A 26,401-nucleotide genomic window follows, 5' to 3' on the forward strand; every position below is an offset into this window, starting at 1 on the left:
TCTTCTGACGACGGATCCTGTTTCCTCCTCTTCTTTGTCTTCGACCCACAGTAGCTGAATTTCCACCGACGCCCTGCAGGTTGTGGGGCGGGCGTTGTTAACCCAGGCCACAACCGATCCGGTATGGGATTCTTTAGATGAACGCTCATATTTGTTTGGCACAGTTTTTACGCCGGATGCCCTTCCTGACGCAACCCTCTGCATTCATCTGGGCATGGGACCGGCCTACAGATTGCACTGGTTTGTGCCCCCATAGGGCTGCATTTAGCTATGGCAGGGAGTCATAACGTGAAATCCTTCTCTGTGTGCTCAAATGCATTCCCTTGAAAAAGAGGATACATGATGGTGGGGAGTCTGTTCATCCTCACACGCCCAAACACTCCCATGTGCCAGCTGAGGATGAACTTGGTCACACTGTTTTTTAAAAGACATGACAACAAGTGCACCATGTCATTGGAGGATGAGGTCTTTCTAGATATCGTGCAGAAAGAGTCCTATAAGGATGAAAAAAGCAGCTCGTTTGCCCCTCTGCCCTTGGGACACCCAGACCACAGGAAACCGCCTTCCATACTCAAAAGCAAGGAACCAGCTCTCTCTTCAAGTCTCAGTGGAAACAAGTGCAAGCACTCGCTCATGAGTTTTGGGCCCGCTGGAGAGAAAAGTATCTCAGCACTCTTCAACCGAGGCGCAAACGGCTTACAGCACGTCAAAACCTGCAGACGGGAGACATTGTGCTTCTGAAGGATAACCAGCTCCCTTGTAACGAGTGGCCGATGGGGCTGGTTACCTCAACCTTCCTAAGCAGTGATGGGAAGGTTGGGAAGATAGAGGTCAGGAGAACCCCTCTGGACACTGTCAAGACATTCCTCAGATCTGTGTCTGAGGTCATCCTACTTCTTCCCAAAGAGAACTAAGGAGCATTAGAAAACGACAATGTAAATAGAGGAGTGACATTTGCAAAATGTCAGGCGGGGAGTGTTCTGCCCTGCAAGATGTCATGAGGTATTCTTCTATTCTGCATATTTTATTATCATTTTCGCTGTTAATCAGTTATATTTGTACACAGGCTTGTTAATTTAATGCTTTAGTGTAATTCCGCATCTGACCTCTGGGTGGCAGTACTCATTCATTCGTGCCTAGTACATTTACAGAGAAGATCAAACTTCCTTTGTGTACAAAGCAGCAACCGAACGCACATGAAGTTCATCGTCGTGTTATCCATCATTTCGTGTATGCTCACCTTCAGAAAGCATTGGCTGTAAGTTTGTTGTGATGCACTCGCCAAATCTTTGTTGTTTACGTTGGTGTCTGTTGTATGGGAATGCAAATATGTTCACTCTGATTTCATGCATTAGCTACTCTTTAATGATTGTATGTCAGATGTCAGGCTGCCTGTTTAGCTATGAGTGTGGATACTTATGTTAACCTACCAATTGTAATACCTGTTCATAAGTGGATAGGATTTTCAATTGGTTAACACTGTTAGTTTTGGTTGGTATTTTCATACATTTTATTGATTTACAGTCCAGGCTTATTTGACAACTCACCAAGTGCTGTATATTTCTTCTCACTGTTTACTATTAGCTTCAATTGTTCAATAAAGGAGCTATAGAACGCTCATCTCCTGGCTCTTCAACAGAGTTTGGCTGGCTGTTATTTCTGCATTCTACACTGAGCATGTTAGCGTGTAGAAAGTACAGTACAGCCATTTAGGGCTTTTACAGTTAGCCACCTCTTGGGTGACCACATAGGGTTATTACCATGGTCCTGGTTACAAATCTGGATTTATTGGTTTATTGCAACCAGGTATTTGATGTCCACGGACACCCCAGAGCCAGAAGAGGTGGTACGTTCCATAGGTGAAGGGAAAAGAGAGGGTCCCCGAGAGAAAAATGAGAGGGGGACCTCCTGTTGACACCCAGGGGAAAAAGAGGAGTTTTAAGCAGAGAATAAAGGTTGAGGGGGGTCTTTTTTTCTCTTTCAAATACAACGCATCATCAGACCTGCAGCTTACAGCTGTGACACACCTCATTTAAAAAAAAATTGCCCACACTTCAGTCTCTGAGAGTGCTTCCTCTGACCTGCTGCCCAGACACAAGGGTAAAATCCACTTCAGGTGGCTTCATGAACAGGATTCACAAAACCCGTCTCCAGTGGTGGCGCTACGGGCCGCTCCAGTTACTTGCCAGGTTATTGCTGAGCATTTTCTCACAATATGTACTAGTGGCCACACAATGGTTCCGCTGTGTGAAATTGTGGCTTTGGAATTTGGGCCTTCTGAACTGTCTGCGGGAGCAAGGTGGTTGACAGCGTCAGAGACAAAGTGGGGAGTGTTTGTAACAGAATGCGTTTGCATAGGTGCATGTGTTCACTGAGCGAGTCACCCACATGATTGGGGACTCGACGAACTGCTGCACGTGCTTGGGGCTTGTGAACTTGAACTTTTATGTGTTCCTTCAGAGGGCATCCTGGATCCAACTGGGGGATCAAGGAACAACGTTGCAAGAGTACAATGATGGCAAATTAACCTCATGGCTGAGCATTAGTTGAAGAGGACGTCATAGTTATAAGCATGTCTGATGGTCGTTTGAATTATGTAAAGCAGATGTAAGGAAAAATAGACAGATAAACGAGACCGCTAATTGGCATAACAGAGCTCCCAAGGAGCAAGCTAAAAACAGAGAATGTGTGAATGTATTTTCTGAATAATCATGATTAAAATAAATATATAGGCAAATAAGTGCTTTCTCCAAACTGTTAAAAATATATACACAGTGAAGAAAATAAGTATTTGAATACCCTCCTATATTGCAAGTTCACTGTATTAAGGAGAAGATGACCGCGGCCATGTATTGTGAGATTTTGGGGAACATCTTTTCCTCACTCAGAGCATTGAAGATGGGTCGTGGTTGGGTCTTTCAACATGACAATGACCCGAAGCACACAGCCAGGAAAACCAATGAGTGGCTCCGTAAGAAGCATCTTAAGATTCTGGCGTGGCCTAGCCAGTCTCCAGACCTAAACCCAATCGAAAATCTTTGGAGGGAGGTGAAACTCAGTGTTTCTCAGCGACAGCCCAGAAACCTATCTGATCTAGAGAAGATCTGTGTGGAGGAGTGGGCCAAAATCCCTCCTGCAGTGTGTGCAAACCTGATGAACAACTACAGGAAACGTTTGACCTCTGTAATTGCAAACAAAGGCTCCTGTACCAAATATTAACATTGGATTTCTCAGGTGTTCGAATAGTTATTTGCAGCTGCATCACACAAATAAATAGAAAAAGAAAAAAAAAATCATAAATTGTTCCTTCTGGATTTTTCTTTTTCACTTATCTCTCTCACAGTGGACATGCACCCACAATGAAAATTTCAGACTCCTCCATGATTTCCAAGTGGAAGAACATGCAATATAGCGGAGTGTTCAAATACTCATTCATTCACTGTAGAAACCAATACCATTTCCACTCACAATGAAGGGTAATTTAGACTCTTAATCTAGACTTCTCTGACTCCCAGACTCAGACATTTTGGGACCATCTGTCGCTTCGTTTTACAAGGAAGTTGTTGTTGTTGGGTTTTAGGTAGGAAGAAGCAGCAGCTTTATGAGGGTGAGTGTCAGTGTGATTTAAAACAGACATCCTGCCTACTTGGTGGTTGGAGTATGGAATGTATGTTGTTTTCTCAAGTGGATTAGAAAACGAGAGACAAAGATCTGTGAGCTCTGAAATGAGGATTAAAATCCATTATAGACACCCATTTTGTGGCTGGAAAAGACGTTGTGGTCAAATGGACTGCTCAGGGGCTTGGTGTGTTTGGTTTGTTTGACACACATACAAAATTACCGGTAACATTGGGTGGAGCTAAATACATTTATCGCTCATTTATATTCAACAGGTTTTAAATTTAATTGTTTGGTTATGCTGGGCTAGAAAATACACTACTAAATGATGCGGTGATGGGCATTCTGTCAGCATGCATGGGTCTACCTTTGTTTAAAAAGTGCTTCAATGTTTTTGCATTTGAACTCTTCAGCTTTTTTACATAGCAGCCAATTATATCTTAGCAAAGTCATCAGTGCTGAGCTGTCCGTATTTTTTAAATTCTGTAGCCAATTAAACTCACCTGCATGCGTGTGACGTACACTGGCTTGTTCATCAGTATCCACGTAGCAGTCTCAAAACATGGAGGGATGGTCATTGAGCCATCATAAGTGATAAAACTACTTGTGTCTGGATAGATCTCCTCTATACTTAGTCCTGTCAGAAGATAAGCATCATCTGCAGTGAAAGAAGCAACCAGAAGACAAAAAAACAGCATGGTTAATGATTAAAGAGGAACAACACTGACCTGCTGAAATATTGACATATGTTCAACATAAGACATCTATTGTGGATTTACAGCCCCAATTCCAATGAAGTTGGGACACTGTGTTAAACAAAAACAGAATCCATCCATCCATCCATCCATCCATCCATCCATCCATCCATCCATCCATCCATCCATCCATCCATCCATCCATCCATCCATCCATCCATCCATCCATCCATTTTCTTAGCCGCTTATCATCACGAGGGTCGCGGGGGCTACTGGACCCTATCACAGCTGTCAACAGGCAGGAGGCAGGGTACACCCTGAACTGGTTGCCAGCCAATCACAGGGCACATTGAGACAAACAGCTGCACTAACAATCACACCTAGGGGCAATTTAGAGTGTATGTTAATGTTGCATGTTTTTGGGATGTGTGAGGAAACTGGAGTGCCCAGAGAAAACCCACACAGGCATGGGGAGAACATGCAAACTCCACACAGGCGGGTCTGGGATTGAACCCGGGACCCCAGAACTATGAGGCCAATGTTTTTCCAGCTGGTCCAGCACGCCGCTTCATAGAATACAATTATATGAACATCATGTTGAACCAATATTGAATTTGAGACACAAGAAAATCAAGATATTAAATGTTGAAACTGATCAACTTTACTGTTTTTAGCAAATAACCATTAACTTAAAATGTCTGCAACACCTTCCAAAAAGCTGGGACAGGATCCTATTCATCACTGCGTTACATCACCTTTTCTTTTAACAACATTGAATGAACATTTGGGTGCTGAGGACAGAAGCTTTTTAGTAAAATGACATGTCCGAAGATAGTGGATTGTTGTATTTTTGTGCATAGCTGCACGTCACATCACAGGTGGTCTTATGTTTGACAGATAATTGATTGCCCCAAGGCAGCATGGTGGTGCAGCTGTAGAGCCTTGGCCGAAAGATGGTTCAAATGATGCCGCCACCTGTGTGGAGTTTGCATCTTCTCCCGTGCCTGCGTGGGTTCTCTCAGGGCACTCCCACATTCCTAAAACATACATTAGTTGGAGACTCTAAATTGCCTCTAGGTGTGATTCTGAGTGCGACTGTTGTCTATCTCCATGTGTCCTGTGATTGGCTGGCAACCAGTTCAGTGTGTCCGCTGCCTCCTGCCTGATGAGAGCTGGGATAGGATCCAGCACTCCCGAGCGGCTCAGAAAATGGAAGAAAGTATAAAAATAAAATGATAAATTTGAAATAAGGAGTAGGCTTTAACTTAATTGTTCCTACTCCTGTCTCTACTTCTTTATTATCTGATGAAAATTCCCTTTTTTTGCCTTAACTCTCACAGACACCATCAATACATCGTAGTTCTCTGCGGTGAAGTCGTGTCTTAGAACAGAGCACAGCACTGCATTTTACTGTTTCCTTCACTTATGCTGGTGTTCATTTTTTCCCAGTCAATTTGAGGCATTGAGGGACATGCAGATTTTGCTGACAAGTGTTTTAGGCATGATGTTCCTTTACAAAGATGATTTTGTCACATTGTCCCTTTTTTCCAACCATGGGCACATCAATCATCAATCATCCATTTTCTTAGCCGCTTATCCTCACAAGGGTTACGGGGAGTGCTGGAGCCTATCCCAGCTGTCAACGGCCAGGAGGCAGGATGCACCCTAAACTGGTTGCCAGCCAATCACAGGGCACATAGAGACAAACGACGCACTCACAATCACACCTTGGGGCAATTTAGAATGTCCAATTATTGTTGCATGTTTTTGAAATGTGGGAGGAAAATGGAGTGCCCAGAGAAAACCCACGCAAACATGAGAACATGCAAACTCCACACAGGGGGGTCAAGGATTGAACCCAAGACCTTAGAACTGTGAGGCCAATGCTTTTCAGCTGAGCCACCGTGCCGCCACATCAATCATTCATCTGAATTTTAGTTTTACCCTTCTCCTGTTTACTTTTCATTATTCTTCCAGGTTGCTTTCATCACAAACACATGTTCTTAGTGTCTTTTTAGAAAATAGATGTGTGAACAGCAATTAAAAGTATCTTGGAATAATATGCATTGAGATATCAGGTGAAGATTTTATGACTGCACTTGTTTTTTTATCGACCAAAAAAATTATTTCCCAAGATGCTAGTAGGAACAACCAATGAAGTGCATACATACTATGAAAGTAGAACAAAAAAGATCAGAAATTAAGTTGTTTGTAGTCATGTGAAATGAGAAGAAACAAGTATTGAACACAAATAAAGGAAGTTGCATAAAGGCATGGAAAGCCAAGACAACACCTAAAAGCCATCAATAATCAAACAACAATCCAGCCCTTTGTTAGAGCAAACTCACTCCTTATTGTCAAGGTGAGTCAAGAAACATCTGATGATGGGTAAGAGCAAAGATGTGTCTCAAGACCGATCCGAAGTACTATTGTTGCAAAACATAATGATGGAATTGGTTACAGCTGCACATCTAAGCATCTGAATGTGCCAGTGACCACAATATGTACAGTGAAGAAAATCCAGAAATCGTTAAAAAATTATACATTGTGATTTCTGGATTTTTCTTTTTATATTATCTCTCTCACAGTGGACATGCACCTATGATGAAAATTTCAGACCCCTCCATGATTTCTATGTGGGAGAACTTGCAATACAGCAGAGTGTTCAAATACTTATTTTCTTCACTGTATGTCTGGAGCTGCAAAAAATTAAAAGCCTTATACAAGCCTTATAATGAAGGCAACTCATGCTGTATGTATCTATTTTACCTATATTAGCCTCCTATGCAAATGACTAAGTTGGTTACAAATACATTTTGAGCATTCATGTTTAAATGTTTATTTTCCCTGCAGTTCATTCTCTCGAGAATGACGCACAACTGACTGCTCTACGATGCCGTCTCAAGTTTAACTTAATTTCAATATTAATGAATTATGTTGATGTTATGAAAGAAATGCAATAAAGAATTCCGATTTTTGATGTCATTTCTATTTTGAGGATTTGAAAGAATAACAAAATGGATGTGCATAACGTGCCCCGTAACTGGGCACTAAACAGAGTACAATAAAATGCAGCCTGCGTTTATAAAAATAAAACAGCGGCATTTTGAAAACAGCTACTTTGTTATCGAACACGATTGTGTTCTTACCAGTTATTTTTTTCGGACATCGCTGGTCAGCTCCTTCCATCTGTAAATGGTTTTCCACGCTTAATTATCTCCCGGTTTGCAACAAAACTTGCAGCAGTAGTGGAGTTTGGAAATGCAATCTACTGATTAAAATTAGTTTTGTGCTCCTCTAATTTCACCAGAAGTAATTCAATTGCACTTTTTCTCTCTTTCCGAACTGGGTACTCGGCTGGAAATGTAGCAGGCCTTCCGTGGAAATGTTTTTCCACATTACTCTTTTTGTTATTTGACAACTTCTCGTGACAAAGCATGTAGCCCAATTTGTGGATGTTGAAGAAACATTGAACGTGAGTAACTTCATAACTTGTACGACGAGGGCTTATAGGAAATTTAACAAGCATATCTTAGTACATCTTAGTACTCAAATTGGTGCAATATCGTTCGCGTTGAAGCTGTTCGGCCCAAGTTAGCCTAGCGCGCTAACAACATTACCTATGTAGAGTATACAACGAGGACCAGGCATCGAACGTGGACTCAACCTTCAACTACGAGAGTAAGGGCCATTGTGGCTTGAATCCCTTCCATCCACATATCCTTGTAATCGCCATAGCCTTTATATTTTCACACAGGTAGTATGTGATTTGTGAACCTTATGTGCTGACTGTGTTTATGTGATTGCTTTCATTTGACCTTAACTTTAAAATAGATTAGGGAGTATGTGAATTGTGTATCTTATGTGGTGACTTTATTTGATTGCTTCTTCCTTTTGACTATCTGCAGCCTGTTGGGCAGCACAATATTGTGCGACCTATCGGCTGGTCCCAAGCCCGGATAAATGCAGAGGGTTGCGCCAAGAAGGACATCCGGTTTAAAACTGTGCCAAACATAGATGAGCGTTCATCACACATTAGGTCGTGGCCTGGGCTTCCTACGCCTGCACCTGGAAATGTTAATCTGCAAGGCGTAGGTAGAAATTCAGATAATGTAGGTCAAAGACAAAAAAAGAGGAGGAAAGCGGCTTAGTTGGCAAAAGGAGAGATATGCACAGACCATACAGCTGTGTGTAGGGACTTTGAATGTTGGTACTATGAGAGGAAAAGCTCAGCAGTTAGTTGACATGATGATTAGGAGAAAGGTTGATATATTGTACATTCAAGAGAGTTAAGTGGAAAGGGAATAAGGCTAGAGGTTCAGGTGCAGGGTTTAAATTATTTTATGGAGTAGATGGGAAGAGAAATGGAGTAGGGGTTATTTTAAAAGAAGAGCTGGCCAAGAATTTCTTGGAGGTGAAAAGAGTATCAGATCAAGTGATGATGCTGAAATTTGAAATTGAGGGTCTTGCGTATAATGTGATTAGCGGCTATGCCCCACAGGTTGGATCTGACCTCGAGTTGAAAGAGAAAATCTGGAAGGAACTAGACGAAGTTGTCCTGAGCATCGCAGAGAGAGAGAGAGAGAGAGAGAGAGAGAGAGAGAGAGAGAGAGAGAGAGAGAGAGAGAGAGAGAGAGAGAGAGAGGAGAGAGAGAGAGAGAGAGTTGTTATTTGGTGCAGATTTCAATGGACATGTGGGCGAAGGAAACAGCGGTGATGAAGAAGTGATGGGTAAGTACGGCATTCAGCAAAGGAATTTTGAGGGGCAGATGGTGGTGGACTTCGGAAAAAGGATGGAATTGGCAGTGGTGAACATTTATTTCCAGAAGAGAGTGGAACACAGAGTAACTGACAAAAGCGGAGGTAGAAGAACGCAGGTGGATTATATTTTGTGCAGACGGTGTAATCTGAAAGAGGTTACCGACTGTAAGGTTGTGGTGGGGGAGAGTGTAGCTTGACAGCATGGGGTGGTGGTGTGTAGGATGACTCTGGTAGTGGGTAAGAAGACTAAGAAGACAAATGTAAAGAAGAGAATCAGGTGGTGGAATTTGAGAAAGGAAGAATGTTGTGTGGCCTTCCGGAAAGAGGTGGGACAGGGTCTAGATGGACAGGAAGAGCTCCCAGAAGACTGGAATACTTGTGCCAAGGTATTCAGAGAGGCATGCAAGAGAGTACTTGGGGTGTCTTCTGGTAGGAAAGGAGAGAAGGAGACTTGGTGGTAGAACCCCAAAATACAAAAAGTCATCCATGGTAAGAGATTAGCGAAGAGGAAGTGGGACATGGAGAGGACTGAGGAGAAGCATAAAGAATACATTCAGATGCGTCATAGGGCAAAGGTAGGGATGGCGAAGGCTAACCAAGAGGCATATGACGACATGTACTCCAGGTTGGAGATGAAAGAAGGAGAAAAGGAGCTCTACAGGTTGGCCAGACAGAGGGATAGAGATGGGAAGGATGTGCAGCAAGTAAAGGTGATTAAGGATAGTGATGGAAATATGTTGACTGGTGCCAGTAGTGTACTAAGTAGATGGAAAGAGTACTTTGAGAAGTTAATGAATGAAGAAAATGGGAGCAAAGGTAGAGTAGAAGAGGCAAGCGTGAATGACCAGAAAGTGGCAATTATTAGTAGGAGGGAAGTTAGAAAGGCACTGAACAGAATGAAAACTGGAAAGACATTTGGTCCTGATGACATACCAATGGAGGTATGGAAGCAATTTGGTGAGGTGGCTGTGGAATTTTTGACCAACTTATTCAATAGAATACTAGCGGGAGAGAAGTTGCCAGAAGAATGGAGGAAAGGTGTGCTCGTCCCCATTTTTAAGAACAAAGACGATGTTCAGAACTGTGGAAACTCCAGAGGAATAAAGATGATGAGCCACACAATGAAGTTATCGGAAAGAGTAGTAGAGGCTAGACTTAAGGCAGAACTAAGCATCTGTGAACAACAGTATGGTTTCAGCCTAGAAAGTGTACCGCAGATGCATTATTTTCCTTGAGGATGCTCGTGGAAAAGTACATAGAAGGTCAGAAGGAGCTACATTGCATCTTTATAGACCTAGAGAAAGCCTATGACAGAGTACCAAGAGAGGAACTATGGTCCTGCATGCGCAAGTATGGTGTGGCGGAGAAATGTGTTAGAATAGTACAGGACATGCATGAGGGTAGCAGAATAGCGGTGAGATTTGCCGTTGGTGTGTCAGAAGAATTTAAGGTAGAGGTGGGACTACATCAGAGTTCCACGCTGAGCCTCTTCCTGTTTACGGGAGTAATGGATAGGCTGACACACGAGGTTAGACTGGATTCCCCTTGGACCACGATGTTTGTTGATCTGGAGTGAAAGCAGGGAACAGGCAGAGGAACAGTTAGAAAGATGGAGGTACGCACCAGAAAGGAGAGGAATGAAGATTAGCCATAGTAAAACAGAATATATCTGCGTGAATGAGAGGGGCGAAGGAGGAAGAGTGAAGCTCCAGGCAGAAGAGATAGCGAAGGTGGATGACTTCAAATACTTGGGGTCAACAATACAAAGCAACCTTTCTCCTAATCATCATGTCCACCAACTCCTGAACTTTTCCAGTCATAGTCCCAACATTCAAAGTCCCTTCACTCAGTTGTAAGGTCTGTGCATTCCTCTTCTTCTGTCGACAAATATGGTTTCCTCCTCTTCTTTGTCTTTGACCCACAGTAGCTGAATTTCCACCCACACCCTGCAGGTTAGCGGTGCCAAGGGCGGGCGTTGTTCACCCGGGCCAAGACCGATCCAGTATTGTATTCTTCAAACGGACGCTCATATTTATTTGGCACAGTTTTATGCCGGATTTCCTTCCTGATGCAACCTTCTGCATTTATCCGGACTTGGGATCAGCCTTCAGATTGCAGTGGCTTGTGCCCCCATAGGGGTGCATTACAGTACAAATGGTATATATCCGCGGCATTTGGTCAGGTGCGGATTGTGTATGGGGGGGGGGGGGGGGGGACAACGTAGACTGAGTCGGCGCAGCTTATTATCTGGTGCATACTGTCATCCGGAAAATACATTAGATGTTTTGAAAGTCTCAAATGGACCCTGGCCATCACAAGCCGCATATCTTCATTTATTTCTAAAACGGTCAAGAAGCTGTTGATCTTGATAACGCGCATATTAACATGTATATCAAGTGCATGCATATAGATCACTGATGGTGTGGAGGTACACTCGCTGGACTTTGGTGTGGGCTGTATTGGTTCAGTTCTCACTTCGTGACAATGTGAGTGGCACTGGTTTTCCATGTCTGTATGTACTGTGCAACTGGTGAGAAATTCAGGATGTAGTCCGCCTTTCGCCCAAAATAAGCTGGTACGCTCCAGCGCCTCTTGACCCTAACCAACATAACCAGTGTTGAAAATGGATGGATGCATGATGTTGACAACTTCCATAGTGCTTCAACATCCTTTTACAAAGAAAGTGTATGTTTGCAGAACCTTTGTGTCACATGACTTCACTGATGATCAGAAACATTTTAGTCTTTTTTTTTTTACTCTTGCATTCCATACTTTGTTTAAAGGACTAAATGTATGTCTGTATACTTTACTCACCACTAAAACACATCACAAAATAATTTGAATAGTTAAACTACTACTACAGTTTCAACAGGTTAACTTGTAAATGTAACCAACATTTCCCAAGGAATCTTCAACATTGGTTAACAGTGTGGTTATGGAAAAAATTAAACTTAGATCTCAGTGCAGTACTTTGGCAGATGGTCCTTCCGCCATATCAACAGTAAGCCTTCGAGCTCTAGTTTTTGTCATCCTTCCAATATACTCTTGAAGTCAGTCATTTTGGAATTTACATAACAATGAAAAAGGAGACTTAACTGTTCACTTGAAAAAAATCTCAGAAAAACATCTGAAAGCTAATATGTATTGTATGTTAAGACAAACATGCACTTACTTTTATATGTTACTCTTGTGATGCTCTCTCTGTTTAGCAATCGATTCAGGAAGCTGTTAGATGTTTCAGCCACCTGCATTAAATAACAGAAATAGAACAAAAAGATGATGATGGTGCTGAGTTTCTTTCTGATATAAAATTCAATATTTTACTTTAAGAACAAAGGCGATGTTCAGAGCTGTGGAAACTATAGAGGAATAAAGTTGAGTCACACAATGAAGTTGTAGGAAAGATTAGTGGAGGCTGGACTCAGGACAGAAGTATCTGCAAGCAACAGTATGGTTTTATGCCTAGAAAGAGTACCACAGATGCATTATTTGCCTTGAGGATGCTCGTGGAAAAGTACAAAGAAGGTCAGAAGGAGCTATATTGTGTCTTTGTAGACCTAGAGAAAGCCTATGACAGAGTACCAAGAGAGGAACTGTGGTACGGCATGCGCAAGTCTGGTGTGGCGGAGAAATATGTTAGAATAGTACAGGACATGTATGAGGGCAGCAGAACAGCGATGAGATATGCCTTAGGTTTGACAGAAGAATTCAAGGTAGAGGCAGCAGGGATCCACTCTGAGCCCCTTCCTGTTTGCTGTAGTAATGGATTGGCTGACAGATGAGTTCAGACTGGAATCTCCTTGAACCATGATGTTTGTAGATGATATTGTGATATGCAGTGAAAGCAGGGAGCAGGCAGAGGAACAATTAGAAAGATGGAGGCACGCACTGGAAAGGAGAGGAATGAAGATTAGCCGACGTAAAACAGAATATATGCGCATGAATGAGAAGGGCAGAGGGGGAATAGTGAAGCTCCAGGGAGAAGACATAGTGAGGGTGGATGACTTCAAATACTTGGAGATGAAGGGCAAAGTTTATAAAACAGTGGGGAGGCCGGCCACGATGTATGGATTAGAGACAGTGGCACTGAAGAGACAACAGGAAGCACAACTGGAGGTGGCAGAAATGAAGATGTTGAGGTTCTGGCTCAGAGTGAGCAGGTGGGATAGGATTAGAAATGAGCTCTTTTGAGGGACAGCCAAAGTTGTATGTTTTGGAGACAAGGTTTGAGAAAGCAGACGTTGATGGTTTGGACATATCCAGAGGCGAGAGAGTGAGTATATTGGTAAGAGGGTGCTGAGGATGGAGCTGCCAGGCAAAAGAGCGAGAGGAAGACCAAAGAAAAGGTTGATGGATGTTGTGAGGGAGGACATGAGGACAATGGGTGTTTGAGAGGAGGATGCACACGATAGGCTTAAACGGAAAAGATGACACGCTGTGGCGACCCCTAACAGGACAAGCTGAAAGGAAAAGAAGAAGACTTTGAAGAAAGAAAATCATCTTTGGGGAGAACGGAATAGCCAGAGTACATCATCACTATCCACAAAGACAATTCTTTGACCACACATTTTTGTAAAAACAAACAAACAAAAATGCCATGCAGCTTGTATGCAAGTCAACAGAACACCTTAGTATTCATTGGTTGTGCACACAACTGGTGTGAGGTGATGTTTTTGATGTGTGATTCTCATTCTTGACAAAAAAAATGACATTCTTGTCAACTGAATTTCAGCGTGCCAAAGGGCCCACATTACCTCTTTGTGTTGTGCTTTTTTCCTTGAGCTTTTAGTGACACTTAATTATGCCAGGATGATGCTGTTAAGAGAGATACATTGTAAGATACTATGAAATAAGCAGACTCAAATTATTTGTAAAGAGGACTGCTGTGATGTCCAAGTACAATTTTAACTCCTCATATCACAAAGGAAATTGTTAAAATGTTACTTTGTATCTGTGCTATGTTTTTACAAAGGTAATAGTGTACAGAACAGTTATTCCAAAAAAGAAAAATTCAGAATGAAGTTTTAAAAGATAACCAAATCTAAGTTCCATCAAAGTCATATTCAGTCATTCTGAAAGTGTACAATGGGGTTCCTTCTTGGTGCTATGCAGAGGAAAATTTCAATTAAAAACTGTATTTTAACAATATATCCATCCATCCATATTCTACTGCTTCTCCCGGTCAGGTCGCGGAAGGAGCAGCTTTTGCAGGGATACCCAGACTTCCCTTTCCCCAGCCATTTAATCCTGCCTTTCCGGAGGGATACTGAGGTGTTCCCAGGCCAGCCGTGAGACATATTCTCTCCAGCGTGTCCTGGGTCGTCCCCGCAGTTTCTTTCCGGTGGGATACAAATATATGAAAACAGTAAAACAATAAATGCATGTACAATATAACAGAAATGTCTTTTAAAACTAGACCAAGAAAATTACAGAACGTCTGTTTAGTGTAACATTTGTTTTCATAAGGGTCAAGAAAGGTCAATTTTGTGTTTTCAATTTACTAATTAATTTCAATTAGCCTAAAATGCATGTGTTTGAACTTGCGCCAAGTCGCCAAGCTGTCATAAAAGACTGCAACACCTTTAGTTTTCCTTTTCACATTTGTGGATTTTCAAATGATTTGTTTTCCATGAAAAAAGTATCTGCCTGTAACCCGGATTGATATGTTTAATTCCACTAAAGGTAAAAATTGCAGGAACAACCATAAATGTACTTCCCAAAACATGGAAATACAATGTTAAATTCTGGTTATCCCAAGGCTTCAAAGGACTTATACTAGTTTTTCCTGAGTAAAGGAACCCACACCTACTCTCTTATTGCAGGTTAAAAGCCCACGTTGACCCTCACATTTTACACAATGTGTTTAATATTTAAACTGATGGGCGAGATCAAGTGGTTGTCGTGAACGCTGATGGACGAGATTGAATGGTTATCGAGTTTTCATATGACATTCAACATACCAGAAATAGCATGTGCAACACCAGTTTCAGTTTGAAGTAGAGCCACCGTTGAGCCTTTTTAGTCAGTGCTGTCTGTCTATGTTTGGTTCTGCCAGGTATTTCTGTATTTTAATTGTTGCATTTACTGTCAGTGATTTAGATGTGGGCGTTTTACTTTGCTGAATGGATCTGCCTAGGCCAGGGGTGGGCAAATTTTTGGTCTAGGGATCACATTGACATTTAAAATTTGACAGGCGGGCAAAAGTCTCAAGCTTATGCTTCCATAAGAAAAGAACACGAAAAAAAAAACAATTGTTGTGTTAATACTTAGATTTCCTTATAATGGTAATGCTGTTGTTATATTGATCACTTTTTTTTTTGCCAGTGCATCAAAGTCTGGTGTTGGTTTTGTTGTCGAAGTTCTCAGAACAGCAGCTGCCAAGTGGCAGGAACATCATTTATCCACTACACCCCCCTCCCAAAAAAAAGCATTAGCTTAACTGTACCCATTAGTTGGTAATGTACACCACACAAGTTAGTTAAATCAACATGAACCAAGAACTTAAATGTTAGCGTTAAGTCAGCAAATTAGTGCAAAATTGACATGACAACACGGTACAGTAATTACTTGAGCAAATCCACTCGTGCACTTCTCTAAAGGCTTTTAACCCACTGATAGATAGATGCATGCCGATTGTGCTCCTTGAAAGGATCTTTGTGTGTGTGTGTGTGTGTGCATTTGTGAGTATGATAACATGAAAGTAGGTGGGGGTTTGATATTGGGGCCTTACAAATCTACACACACACACACTATTGGAGCAATGGCAACTGTAATTTTGTTGTTGTCATGACCAGAACACAAGGCTGAACCCAAAATGCACGACTCACAAGACCAGGTACAGGTCGGGAGATTTCTTTATTCGATCCACAGTCGGTACACGGGCAGGCAGTCTAATGAGGCAGCAGTAACAGAATCAGCAGCGTAAGAGGAAGGTCAAGAACGAGGCAGGGTTTGGTAGACGGAATAGCAAGGACGTAGACGAAGGGTTGTGTGAATGTGACATGAGTCCAACGATATAGCTAAGACCAGACCACACGCGTGGCAATTTATACATGTGAGTCGTAATCACTAAGACGAGACGGAGGTGCGCGCATCTGCTAAATGGACCAGGTTTGCGCCACATCAGGGACAGACACACCCATGACAGTTGTGAAGAGCAAGAAAGATGGGGAGCTGCATTTACTCATGTGACATCAGCCATGTTATGCACTAAACCAGCTCACATTGCACACTACACTGAAGTTGAAAGTTCTCACTTTTCATAGTAATTATTATTTAAGATAAGTATTGTAAATCCTTCAGTGAGACAGTCCTTAACCCGATTTATGAGCATGCACGTCAGGGTGACCCATAATGCATTTCACACTTAACATGCTAGGAACAAGGTATTATTTACTTGTATGTATATAAAAAAAATCACTTTTTACAAAGGAATATCAAAATTGTGCAGTACTTAACACTTTTGTTATTGCACCATCACTATGCATTGTAGATTTAACAACTCCTAATCGCTTTCATTCCACTATTCACATATCAGCAGGTTTTGTGATCTGCACAATGCTTGCAAATAGTTGAAGTGTAAACCTTTGAATCATCAGCATACTGTCATGCTTTGTTCAGAAATACAATACTATCAACCCATACATAACTGTAGTCTGGTTACTCTGTTGGGGTAACTAATGCATTAGTTCTCTCTTTCCTAAGGTGGCAGAGGTATTGCTCAGCATTCACTGTTGCCATTTCTTATCTTTGGTCCACTCCTATACTAGTGCTTGAAATGTTCAGAGCTGAAGCAGAGTAGAAACAGAAGTCAACTCAATGTATCACTGGACAAACTGCCTGGGGGAACCAGTGGGCATATCAGCACAACCTGGTGGAACCATTTAACATTTCAGACAGGGTCCAATAAACGTAGTGAAGACTTTGGGAGGATTCAGGCAAGTCTATACCAATCTTTGGCGTGCTGGATTGAAATGATCAACGGGCCGGATGTGGCCAGCGGGTTCTAGTTTGCCCTTTCCTGGGCAAAGCCACAGTTTGCCTCCTGAAAGATGTCTCAGGAACTCACTATCAAGAAAACTAATAAAGTCAAAATACTCCCAAACGGAAAAACATTTTTAATCGCTGGTTCTATTTTTTAAACACATAACAAACAAATAACAAACCAAACATGATGTGCAGTTCGACTCCACTGGGATTTACTGTACCTTATATTTTGAATTACACATGGTTCATCAGCGCACCCCTTCCTGATTCAGTCATGTGGTACAGCCGGTAAGCAAGGCATTGGACGTCATCATTCATGAAATTTGGCTAAATCCACACTTCACAGAAAGACCCACTCATTACTCAGTGTACACTTCCAAGCCTCAGTACGTCACTGTCATGAGCAAGTGGCATGGGGGCGGACCAAAATGCAGGACTCCGAGGGGAGGGCATGATAATAAGAGTGGTTTTATTCCAGAAGGAGGTCGAACATAAAAGTGAGTCCAAAACAGGTGGAAGCACAAACATGCTAGGCAGCAGGCAAGATCCAAAAACATGCACAAGGTCCGATGACTATGACGTGAACTTAGAAACATGGACAAGGCTTGGTCAAACTAAGGAGGCACAGGCTCGCTGTGACAAATGGTCTACGCTTAACTAGCGGACTTACGCATAGTAGCGGAGGATCACAGGATGCGGTAAAAGCCTATGCAACGAACTGGTAAATGCTGATGACACATTCACCACTTAAATGTTTGGTCAATTAATATCCAAAATGTAACACAGTTGTGTGACAGCTGTCAGAGGTGCTACCTCCCAGGGCAGTGGTTTGGCCATGCCCCACACAAGACGTACCAACCACGGCAGTGGCTTGGCTATGCCCCTGACAGTCTGGTGGCCGTCCAGGCCACCCAAAGCATAGAGTCCGGCTGAACAGGTCAGGAGGTCGGCCAGGACGCCAAGCACCAGGGTCTCCAAGATGTGACTTGTGCGGATGTCCTCGAGGAACCGAAAGGCATAACAGGAACCAGAGGAATGGGAGGTAGCAGAGAAGTCATTCGCTGCAGAGGGGTGGTCGTAAGGCGTCCAAGGATCAATCGCCATTGAGGCGTGGTGATCAGGCGGCCAGGAATCGTTCGCTGCCGAGGCATGGTCGTCAGGCGCTGAGGATCAATCGGCATTAAGGTGTGGTCATCAGGCGGCCAGGAATCGGTCGCCGTTGAGACGGAAATGTGAGGTGGCCGAGGACCGGTTGCCATCAAGACAGTAATGTGAGGCGTTCGTATACCTGTCGCTGTCGAAACCTGGAACGTGAGACGGCTGTGGAGGGGTAGTTGCCGCCGAAACAGGAATGTGAGGCAGCCGAGGAGTCATCGCCACCATCGGGACAGGAACATGAGGCAGCCGAGGAGTCGTTACCGCCGCTGGGACAGGAACGTGGGGAGGCTGAGGAGCCGTCGCCACCGCCGGGACAGGAACGTAAGGCGGTCGAGAAGACGTCACCGCCGCTGACACAGGAATGTGAGGCGGCCGAGAAGACGTCGCCGCCGCTGACACAGGCGCGGGAGGCGGCCACGGAGGCCAGGAGGTCTCTCGCCACCGCATCGTGGATGTGGCGAGGCAGTGGGTCAGTTGCCACCGCGACGTGGGCTTGGCTCCATAGCGGGTCAGTTGCTACGACAGTGTGAGTGTGGCCCACCAGGAATTCTGTTGTCACCACGACGTGAACTTGGCTTGGTAGAGGGTCGGTTGCTGCCGCGGTGTGAGCTTGGCTCGGCAGCGGGTCGGTGGCTACCGTGACGTGGACATTGCGCAGCAGTGGGTCTATCACCACCGTGACATGAGGTTGGCTCAGTAGTGGATCAGTTGCTACCGCGGCATGAGTGTGGTCCACCACAAAACCTGTTGCCACCACGACATGAGCTTCGCTCGGGAGCGGGTAAGTCGCCATCGTGACGAGGACTTGCCTCGACAGCAGATTGGTTGCCACCGCAATGTGAGCGTGAGTCAGCAGCGAGTCTGTTGCTACCGCGACGTTGGCAAAGCTCGGCCAGGGATATAAGTCACGCTGAACCGGTCCATGAGGACCGCAATCTCAGCACTCCGCTACTACGTGTGTCAGCACTTTGAAGGGAAGGTCCACCATGCTACCAGTGCAGCCTCTTGCCCCCGTTCCGCTACAGTCTGTCACAGCTCTTCATAGCATCAGGTCTCAATGAAAATGAGAGCGTAAACTACATAGATATGAGCATCAGGGGCACTTCAATAAAGAAAGCATTTCAATTGTTTGTTTTTAAATGTGCCCATTACATAATTTTGTTGGTTAGCTGTTAGCAGTTAGCTCATGTTGTTTTGCTCCCGGTATGGCGAAGTCATCGGCAAGTGAGGTCACATTTCTTTTAAAAGTGGTTGCACAACTAGCCCTTGGAGTCGAGAATTTTGTTTTCGTTTAAGTTGAAACAAATTCACGGCCTGTAATTTTTTATGTTTGATGCTAACGATCGTAAATGCCCCCCACTCGACAAGGTCAGAGTTCAGGTTGGTGGCACACATTATCGTAATTTATATAAATGCATTACATAAGATCAAATATCATATCGAAATGTATATGTATGCCTTTTTTAACCACTCTATCTACCTGTATATGACTATGCAATGTGATTGTATTTTATTTTTAATCCATACCTAAATATAATGCACTCTCTTGACTTTTTGAAAATATTTTTGGAAAAAATTGCGCATTATTTTCGAGAAATTACAGTACAGTATATTGTACTCTGCATCTTTCAGTAGAGAAGTATTGAAGTCACAGGTTGAAGAAGGTATTATGTGTGATTCAAGTCAGAGGCAGAGGGAAATTTGAGCGTGATCCCTGATTATTATTGGATGTATTTTGGAAGTACTGTTTTGAGCAGATCAGTTATTTATAAGAAAGTAGTCAATGCTAGAGAAACAGCAATCCAGTCAATTATACATTCTCCCATTTACCTTCTTTTTCTGCTGTGAAACAAAGGGTAGAAATTACCCAAACTTCAACCTGATGAACAACAGTCAGAAATATGAGCGATAAGCAGTCAGATGCAAGGGTGTCCAAACAAATATTTTATATTTACACCCCAGGAGAGATCCAGAGGTTAGAGAGTGACTGACTGTGGTGGTTGAAGGCTTAACGGCTCTCCCCCTTTTTTGCATTCTAAAGGAATGATTACATTCATGGTGTGGGGCATGCTTCTGAGTTGGACCATAAATTGTTGAGTTTTCCACACAAACACTGGCCAGTGTGTCCTGACTAAACATTGCTGGTTTAGTTAGTTTAGTTTAGTTTGCACCTGCTCAGATGAGAGCTGAAACATCAATCAATTCAATGCCGTGAGAGTGAAATGAGCTGGATGAGTGAGAATTTTAACGGGCATCTGGCCAAAAGAAAATAAATATTTCAAGTGTTTCTTTGGTATTCAATTGAAGGAAAGTATAATGAAACTAAAATGCATTAAATGTGAGCGTGAGCAGCAGTGCACAGCCGTGCATAGAGACAACCACCATCAACAGCAGCATCTCCATAAAGGAGCCATACAAAAAACAGCGTCACAGCTGGTTTCCAGAGTTACTTCAAAGTGTAATGAGGTCTATGGAGAGGGTTTTCTGACATAATCCTATGTAAAGATACAGTGGTACACATCTTACCTCAAGGTGAGGGAGGACGGGATGTGAAGATGTATGCCATTTTTATCAACCAGAGCAAATTGCTTTTTTTTAGCTTTTCGACAACAACAAAGCCATTGGGGGAGGGAGGGGCAGAAAAACTGGGAAAATAGTTTGGTGTGAATGACTCCAAATCAGTCTGACATGGATTAAAATCGCTAAGTAATTACAAATGAGAATCTCCACCAGTAGATCACAATAGTGGGCTAGCTGACGACCTGAACATCTTTTATTGTAGATTTGAAAAAGACACTTGGATTCCATGGACCCATCAAGGCGCAGAGACCAACCACTTAAAAATCCCAGACTCCTCCAATGACAGGATGTGAGGCGGATCTTCAAACAAAAGATAATAAGAGCGGCGGGCCCAGACCTCATGTCCTTATTCTGCTTCAAAGTCTGTTCAGACCAACTTGCTCCAGTCCTCACAAAGATCTTCAACAACTCTCCAGAACTGTGTGTGACACCAATCTGCTTCAAATGCTCCACCATCATCCTGGTCCCGAAGAAACCAGCAATCTCGCGTCTAAATGACTACAGGCCTGTTGCCTTGACATCTGTGGTTATGAAGTCCCTTGAATGCCTACTTCAAGAGTGTTGCAAGCACAGACCTGGACCCACTGCAGTCTACTGAGCTAACAGGTCTCTGGATGTTGCCGTTAACATGGGTCTGCACTTCATCCTTGAACACCTCTACAGTGGGGGAACCTATGCAAGGATCCTGTTCGTGGACTTAAACTCTGCGTTCAACACCATCATCCACAACTACTCTCCTCCAGGTTTCTCCAGATCAGTGTCTCGCCTGCCATCTTCCAGTGAATCAACAACTTCCTGATGGGAAAGATACTGCAGGTGAGGCTGGGGAACCTCATCTACATAGACTATCAACGCTGGGACACCCGTAGGTTGTGTCCTTCACCACAGCTATCCCTGATGCTGTCCAACTGTCTCGTGTCAATCGTCGAGACTTTCAAGTTCTTGGGAATTAGTCTTACAGGACCTGAGGTGGGAGACAAACATCAACAACATCCTAAAAAAAGCCAACCAAAGGACGGCCTGCCACAGTAGCTGCTAAGACAGTTCTACACAGCGATCATCGAATGTGTACTGTGTACATTATAGTCTTGTTTGGGGCTGCCACAAAAAAAGGACAAACTTTGACTGCAACGGACAATCAGGTGGTGTCATGAAACCGGAGTGCCCGGAGAATACCCATGCAGCCACGGGAGAACATGCAAACTTGAATTTGGGATTTGAACCCTGGTCCTCAGAACTGTAAGGCCAACCCTCTACAACTGTGAGTTCTTATAAGAAAAAAAAAGTTTCCTGTCAATTGACGATTGTTCTTTGTATTTAACATGTATTTCATACTAGGGTGACAACTACTACTGGAGAAAGGTTACTTGTGTGCTGTTACAGACTTGGCCAATAAAGCTGATTCTGATTCTGAATATGATTTGCTCCTTACCTGATAAAGACTTGTGCTGGAACCACAGGAATTCCGGGGAAGAAAGCTGTTACTGTCCAAAACGAGGGAGTTTAAAGACAAGTGTGTTTGGAATTGCCTCCATTTATCGAGTGCAGACCTCATGAGCAACGGCAGAAATGCCATCTACAGAGATCGCCTTTTCCCACACCTATCTTAAACCTGTAATTTCATAGATCCCAGAGCCCGGTCGTGTGACTTCCAATCAAATGTCGATTAGAGTTTATGGAGCAGATGATGATGTATAGCGGCAATGGCGGGCAGTGTTCTTGATGGGGTTGGAAAAAGGCAGCTTTGCTCATTTATTTAACAGAAGGAAGGCAACTCCGTGGGGTGTTTAAAACGTTCTGCATAGACTGCAAGTTATTCAATATGCTGCAAATGCAATACAAGAATCCGGAACAACATATATTGATGAATCCACTTTACAAATGTATTTGGCATTTATTAAACAGGCATCTGAGACTCACTTTCATGAATATGGACACGATGACGAGTCCATTAGGGCTTTTGGCAGCTTCAGTATAATTCATATACAACTCATGATTATAGTGAATCAGCTGAACCTGGAACAGAGTGTGACAGAAAAATATATTACATTAATACACAATAAACCATCTCTACTTAAGAATCAAATAATAATTCACAGTTCAACAATCTCTTAGGGCCAACTGCATTCTTTAAAACTCATTTGAATAATTCATCTCAACTTAAATTTAAGATTGCATGTGCCTGCTTTGGTTTTCCCCGGGCACTCAGGTTTCCTCCCATATCCCCAAAACATCCATTCATTAGAGACTTTAAATTGCCCCGAGATTGGGAGTGTCTCTGTTGTCTGCCTCTATAGTGAAGAAAATAAGTATTTGAACACCCTTCTGTATTGCATGTTCTCCCACTGAGAAGACATGGGCCGGGGCTGAAATTTTCATTGTAAGTGCATGTCCACTGTGAGGGAGATAATCTAAAGCAAAAATCTAGAAATCACAAGGTATGATGTTTTAACGACTTATTTGTGTGATACAGCTGCAAATAAGTATTTGAACACCTGTCTATCAGCTAGAATTTTGACGCTCAAAGACCTGTTAGTCCGTCTTTAAAAGTCCACCTCCACTCCATGTTTTATCTTGAATCAGATACACCTGTGTGAGGTCGTTCGCTGCATAAAGACACCTGTCCACCCCATACAATCAGTAAGACTCAAACTTGTAACATGGCCAAGATCAAAGAGGTGTCCAAAAACACCTAAGACAAAATTTTACAACTCTACACCGTTATAAAGGGCAACATAGAAATAGCAGCTTGGTGAAAAAAGGTCCAATATTGGAGCAATCATTAGAAAATGAAAGAAGCTAAACATGACCATCAATCTCAATCGGAGTGGAGCCCCATGCAAGATATCACCTCGTGGAGTTTCAATGATCCAGAGAAAGGTGAGGAATCAACCCAGGACTACACGACAGGACTTGGTCAATGACCTGAAAAGAGCTGGGATAACCTTTTCCAAGGTGACTGTTGGTAGCACACTGTTAGGTTTATCACCTAACTTGCTGGAATAGTTCCACAAATAACGGACAAGAAGTCCTCTTTCTTCTGATCAGGAGGACGTGAGAGCCAGGCCAGTTAGTCTCCAAACACGTTCTGAACCAGCCTCTCACATACTTTTTTTTTTTTTAAATTAGAAAACAAACAAGGTCAAAAGGAGGGGTGAGCAGATGAAATGAACAAAGGTACAGTTTTGGTGATGATGTGGCACATTCTTTGGTTATGATGGAGTTGTCCTTGGCCACTTGTAGGAAGATACTGTTGCATCTGTGTGTAGGAGCTCGTCCTGTGAACAAGACTCTTTGAAGCAAGGATGATACTTTGGCTTTGTTGAAAGTCCATAATAAATATATTAACGATAACTCTAAGACACACTAAGATGTCAGTTTGAAATCATGCATGCTACAGAAGGTTCCCCTGCTTAAACCAGCACATGTCAAGGCCCGTCTTAAGTTTGCCAATGACCATTTGGATGATACAGAGGAGTCATAGGAGAAAATGTTGTGTTCAGATGAGACCAAAATGGAACTTTTTGGTCATAATTCCACTAACTGTCTTTGGAGGAAGATGAATGATGAGTTCCATCCCAAAAACACCATCCCTACTGGGAAGCATGGGAGAAGTAGCATCATGCTTTGGGGGTGTTTTTATGCACATGGGACAGGATGACTGCAGTTTATTAAGGAGAGGATGACCGTGGCAAAGTATTGTGAAATTTTGGGGAACAACCTATTTCTCAGTCAGAGCATTGAAGATGGGTCGTGGCTGGGTCTTTCAACATGACAGTGACCCGAAGCACACAGCCAGGAACACCAAGGAGTGGCTCCGTAAGAAGCATATCAAGGTTCTACTGTGGGCTAGCCAGTCTCCAGACCTAAACCTAATAGAAAATTGTAAAGAGCTCAAACTCTGTGTTTCTCAGCGACAGCCCAGAAACCTGTCTGATCTAGAGAAGAGCTGTGTGGAGGAGTGGGACAAAATTTCTCCTGCAGTGTGTGCAAACCTGGTGAACAACTACAGGAAAGTTTTAAACTCTGTAATTGGAAACAAAGGCCACTGTACCAAATATTAACATTGTTTTTTTCAGGTGTTCAAATACTTATTTGCAGCTGTATCACACAAATCATTAAAAAAAAATCATACATTGTAATTTCTGGATTTTTCTTTTTAGATTATCTCTCTCACAATGGACACGCACCTACGATGAAAATGTCAGACCTCCTGATTATTTTTAAGTGTATTAATCAAACAATCTTAAAATTTTCTTTGATGAAGCTGGACAAAACATCAAACAGAAGTCGACTTCCTGCTCAACACCTTCACTCAATTCTGAGGATTTCATCACCTTGGAGCCTTCTTTTCTTTTTGGCTTGTCGCGTTAAGGGTTGCCACAGCACGTCATCTTTTTCCATGCAAGTCTGTCTCCTGCATCTTCCTCTGGAACACCAACTGGCCTCATGTCTTCCCTCACAACATCCAAAAACCTTCTCTTCTTCCTCTCATCTCTTCTCGTCTTCCTCTCGATCTTTTGCCTGGCAGTTCCATCCTCAGCACCCTTTTACCAAAACCAAATCCCTCGCCTCTGGACATGTCCAAACCGTCGGGAGTCTACTCTCTCGAACCTTGCCTCCAAAATATCAAACTTTGGCTGTCTCTCCAATGAGCTCATTTCTAATCTTATCCAACTCCTAGCGAGGACCTCAACATCTTCATTTCTGCCACGTCCACCTCTGCTTCCTGTCGACTCTTCAGTGCCATGATCTCTCATACGTACATCAGAGCTGGCCTCACCACTGTTTTAGAAACTTTACCCTTCATCCGAGCAAAGACTCTTCTGTCACACAACACACCAGATACCTTCTGCCAACTGTTCCAACCTACCAGAGTTCCTCTCTTGGTACTCTGTCATAGGCTTTTTCTAGAACCACAAAAACACAATGGAGCTCCTTCTAACCTTCTCTCTACTTTTCCACAAGCATCCTCAAGACAAATAAAGCATCTGTGGTAAACTTTCTAGGCAAGAAACCATACTGTTGCTCACAGATACTTACTTCTGTCCTAAGTCCAGCCTCCACGACTCTTTCCAATAAGTTCATTGTGTGTTTCATCAACTTTATTCCTCTATAGTTCCCACAGCTCTGAACATCCCCTTTGTTCTTAAAAATGGGAACTAGCACACTTTTCCTCCATTCTTCAGGTATCTCCTCGCCCGCTAGTATTCTGTTGAATAAGTTGGTCAAAAACTCCACAGCCACCTCTTCAAATTGCTTCCTTACCTCCACAGGTGTGTCATCCAGACCAACTGCTTCTTCTACGCTTCGTTCTCTCTCATTTTCTTCATTCATCAACTTCTCAAAGTATTCTTTCCATCTATTTAGCACACGACTGGCACCAGACAGCACATTTCCATCGCAATCCTTAATCACCCTGTACCTGCTACACATCCTTACCATCTCTATCCCTCTGTCTGGCCAACCTGTAGAGATCCTTTTCTCCTTATTTCATGTCCAACTGTTGTACATATCATTATATGCCTCTTGTTTAGCCTTCGGCACCTTTACCTTTGTCCTAGGTTGCACCTTAATGTATTTCTTTCGCCTCTCCTTAGTCA

The 26,401-nt window shown here is 43.0% G+C and overlaps 1 protein-coding gene across 8 annotated transcripts in view; it reads right to left on the bottom strand.

Annotated features, from left to right (window-relative positions):
- ca10a (carbonic anhydrase Xa) overlaps positions 1-26,401 on the bottom strand; it is a 148,450-nt gene that overhangs the window by 34,865 nt on the left and 87,184 nt on the right. For 7 of the 8 annotated variants that reach the window (XR_009793536.1, XR_009793537.1, XR_009793538.1 and 4 more), the window contains 3 exons: positions 22,719-22,814; positions 12,247-12,319; positions 4,122-4,276 (listed from right to left, as the gene is read on the bottom strand). Coding sequence is in view for 3 of the 8 variants with exons in the window: in XM_061809738.1 (XP_061665722.1) it covers positions 4,122-4,276; positions 12,247-12,319; positions 22,719-22,814 (324 nt within the window). In the remaining 5 variants the exon portion in view is untranslated. The remainder of the gene's footprint in view (positions 1-4,121; positions 4,277-12,246; positions 12,320-22,718; positions 22,815-26,401) is intronic. The other variant, XR_009793539.1, reaches the window with a different exon arrangement.

Source organism: Syngnathoides biaculeatus, chromosome 22, assembly GCF_019802595.1.
Source record: "Syngnathoides biaculeatus isolate LvHL_M chromosome 22, ASM1980259v1, whole genome shotgun sequence".
Classification (NCBI taxonomy): Eukaryota; Metazoa; Chordata; class Actinopteri; order Syngnathiformes; family Syngnathidae; genus Syngnathoides; species Syngnathoides biaculeatus.